Source organism: Lotus japonicus, chromosome 5, assembly GCF_012489685.1.
Source record: "Lotus japonicus ecotype B-129 chromosome 5, LjGifu_v1.2".
NCBI lineage: Eukaryota > Viridiplantae > Streptophyta > Magnoliopsida > Fabales > Fabaceae > Lotus > Lotus japonicus.
Window position 1 is genome coordinate 9,643,547 of NC_080045.1, and position 4,073 is coordinate 9,647,619.

Sequence of the window (4,073 nt, forward strand, 5' to 3'; positions counted from 1 at the left end):
TAATTTTGAAGTAAATGACATTTTTGCCCCAACTAAATTTAGAGGGAAAAAAAATCAAAGTAAAAGAAAGAACATGTTAAGACATTCGAAACTCTCACACACTGACACACACCATCCTTTGAATCTGCCCAATTTCAACTTTATTTTATTTTACAGCGACTAAAAACCTATTTAACCCGATCTTTAATTTATTAGATGATGAGTAATGTTGTCTTTGTAGGATAGTTCAAGTGGCAGGAGCTGTGAGACATATGAGTTAAGTAGAGGAGGTCCAGGGATCGATTCCTGGCGGGTGCAATTTATCTTTCCGATCTATTAAAAAAAAATGATGAGTAATGTTTCATCCCATTTCTTTCTTTTATGTGACAAGTATATATTTGTGGTGAAGCATAATTTCACAACTGTGTAGTTTCATGTGAAAATCAAAATAAATAGAATAAACAGAAGCAAAGATTCTAGTTTCACTCATGATGATTTAAAACCAAAATCAAACCATGTAAATAGGAGTTACTTAGTAGTATCTCAGCTGCACAACATAATCAAAATACCAAATTTTGAGTCCAAGCCACAGTCATATATATGGAATTTGATTGAACATTATTGTTTGCAACTTAGTTTATTCATTTGTCCTGCTAAATAAACCACTTCAATCTTCACTATCCAACTCAAAGCCTGAAATGTAGAAGTTTAGAGATCCCATCAAGGCCTTTTGCATCGAAGTAGGCCATATAATCATCAAATGTGGTTTCTCTGTATTTGGGGGGATTGTTTTCTGATGATAATTCTTTTATGGGTCCATAGAGCTTGGTTGATGATTGAAGGCCAGACCTGAAAAACATTGCAACAGATATTCTTGGACCAATGCGATTCGCCAGTACTCGGTGTTCCACACTCTTGAATCTGTCATTTGTTATAAGCTGTGTAGTTCAACAAAAATAACAGTTAGTTACATTCATATAAGTTCATTTTTACATACAATAAAAACTTGCAAAAGAGCAGATTGGCCTTTGCTTTTAACTGGGTCAAGATATTGCTTCAAATATGGCATTGTTTTGGGTATTTGTTAGGATCCAACCGCAAGATATGGGACTTAAGTCCCGCATTGGAAGTATGAGATTCTAGTTTGATCTTTATAATTATAAGACTTTTGAGGTATGGTTCTCTATTATTATTGCTCAGTAAGATTAATGTGATAATCCTAATTGCAGTTTGAACAGGTAAGAGAAATGATAAATATTAAAAACCAAGACTTGCCATTTTAATGTAACCATAGGAAAGTGTATTAATTTGTGGCAATGAAGCTGCAGATGCAATACACATCCATAATAATTATAACAGGAAATTAACTGAGGAACAAGTCCAAATAGTGTCTCAATTTCATGTCCCACCAACGAAATCTTACCATGTCAATTAAAAATCATGAGCGGGACAGTAGGAAACTTACATGATTGTTTTTAATTGATATGTCAAATTTTTGTCAGCGAGACAGAGAACAAGACACAGATTGGGTATTGAAAATTTCAAATCCAAAATATACTCAGGCAGAAGAATAGCAACAGAGAACTTGCCTGCAAAAGGTCACCAATGTTAACAACAAGAGCCCCAGGTACTGGAGGTATATCAACCCACTTGTCCTGGTAAAGAACCTGGAGACCACCAATATGGTCCTGGAGGAGCACTGTCAGAAAAGAACCATCAGAATGTTTTGTAGTTCCCATAGTTAAATCTGGTTCAGGGCATGCAGGGTAGTAGTGGCAAAGTGAAAAAAGCCCCTCAGTACAACTCATGTCTTTTAAATGGTTTGGATGTAGGCCAAGAGCTTCTGATAGTAACTCAAAGAGTACAATTCCTAGTCTCATCACATTGGTTCCATATTCTAGAAGTATATCCCTGCAAGAAGAATAGGCAGTCAGCAAGAAATTACATGCCTGAAGTAGAAAACTCGAAATAGAAACTTTAACTTGTCTTTGCTTGTTCAATTGTTCTTCTAGTTTCATTTTACAGCCTTGATTCATAATTCTTCACGTACCTAAAAGGAGAAAGTAGACACACTTTATAGCCTATTGTGCCTCTGGGAGGTTCTGAGAATCTTATCCAGGAAAAAGAGATGATCCTTTGTAGATTTTATGCATATTAATATCACACAAACCTAAACATCTGAAGCTATAACACCTTGATGAAAGTAGCTTGGAATTTGAGCAGAATTCGAACACAATTTTCAAAAATCAAACTCATGATTAAGTGTGTGTTTGGATGGATGCCCAGTTGACCGCAATGTGGATGGACTTTCATCATAATCCATAAGAAGAATTCCTTCACTTTTTGTCTTGATATGAGTGCTAAAGTGCATTTGCACATGTGTCAACACGTATCCAAACACAGCCTAAATCGCTGAAGCTCTTATGCATAGAGCTTGCTTGGATTGGGATCAAATAACACTTATTAATTGGAGCTTATTGAGTGTTTTTTCTAGTACATAAGCTCCAGAGTCAGTGTTCTTTAGTTCGTAACATTAATCACAGTTGATTTATAGTCAAGAAATCAGGTTATATATAATTGGAGCTTATTGAGTGTTTTTTCTAGTAGATAAGCTTCAATCAGAATTCTTTAGTCCCTTTTCAATGAAATGAGATTAATCACAATTGAACTATGGTAAGAAATCAAGTTATATAGAAATTGAATTATCACAAAATAGTTTTCAAACATGAACTCAATTACCTGCATGCTACAGGCAAGTCTTCTGGTTTGGGAGGATTAGGAGCAAGGTCACACACAAAAGTGTCTCTCCAATTGAGTGCTGGTGAACTATACAGATCATAATTGCTATTATACACCACTGGCCTCTTCTGGTCACGAGAATATAGCTCCTTTTTTACCTCAGCATCTTGTTCATAAAATCTACGCACCCCTTCTTTCATTTCCTCTAGAAGACTCACATGGATGCCATGATTAGCCACTTGAAAGAAACCCCAAGTCTCACATGCTTCCCTTATTTTGCTGATAACTTCTTCGCGTTCACTTGGATCTTTTCCAACGTTTGCAAGGTCTATAACAGGAATAACATGTTCTGTTTTGTCTGAGTTTGAGGCCTTCACAAACTTATCTGGTGGATGATGAAATAAGCTTGGGATCTTTGTTATCCCTTCATCAATAAGGCCTTTAACACCAGCTTTAGTTTCATCAAATGCTTGGAGCTCACGAAGCCTATCAGAATTGACCTTGACTGTTCCTTCAATTTCATCTCTTATAGTGGCAGAACCCTCCATGTTTCTTCTGTTAATTTGTAGTGGAAATCTTGTACTCTGAAGCCTTCTTGAGAACAAGTAGGAGAAAAATAGCCACAGAACTATTATATAAGACCATTCTAGCTACCTATTATGGGGTGTTAGATTTGCCACCCGGGCAATAGATCTAACACCCAGACTTTTTAAAAAAATGGCAGATGTACCATTCGGAAGATAACATTTCGAAATATATTAGAAACATGATGTTCCGAAACATCATAGAAATATGATCTCGACTTACCTATGGAAGTTTATGTTCCGAAAAAATTCGGAACTTTATGTTCCGAAAATAAACACGGAGGGACATTTTGGTATTTTCCCACTTTTAAGTGGGGTGTTAGATTTATTGCCTGGGGTGGCAAATCTAACACCCCTATTATGGTGAAGTTTTTCCGGTCCAATACATGGGAATAACCGGCGATGTAAAAAACCGGATAAAAACCGGCGAAACCGGTCAAAACCGGTGGTTTTCCGGTTTGAGCCGTTTCAGTGAAAATGGTGCGTCATTTTTTATTTTCCAATCTTAAATTCCCTTACAGCACATGAACTGCATTTTTGACTTTTTTCTGTGAGTTGAGGTAAAAATGGGAGATCTAAGTACAGTGGTATGAAACGTGGCCACTGTGTTCATATCTCATGGAAGTATGGACTTGATCTGTTGAGGGGATGATGAAAGAGGAAGGAGAGAAAGAGAGAGAAGGAAGTGTGGGAGGAGAATGTCTCATGGTGAAGAAAGCTGCGTGAAGATAAGCACTGGAGGTGAGATAGAGAAAAAGAAAAAGTATGATA

The 4,073-nt window shown here is 36.6% G+C and overlaps 1 protein-coding gene across 1 annotated transcript; it reads right to left on the reverse strand.

Moving 5' to 3' along the window:
• Positions 1-443: 443 nt before the first annotated feature.
• On the reverse strand, positions 444-3,343 carry LOC130718630 (1-aminocyclopropane-1-carboxylate oxidase homolog 1-like). Its single transcript, XM_057569247.1, has 3 exons — positions 2,719-3,343; positions 1,569-1,890; positions 444-917 (listed from the first exon to the last, which is right to left on the reverse strand). Exons 1-3 carry the CDS (start codon positions 3,264-3,266, stop codon positions 666-668), a joined length of 1,122 nt encoding a protein of 373 aa, XP_057425230.1. The 5' UTR covers positions 3,267-3,343; the 3' UTR covers positions 444-665.
• Positions 3,344-4,073: the final 730 nt, after the last annotated feature.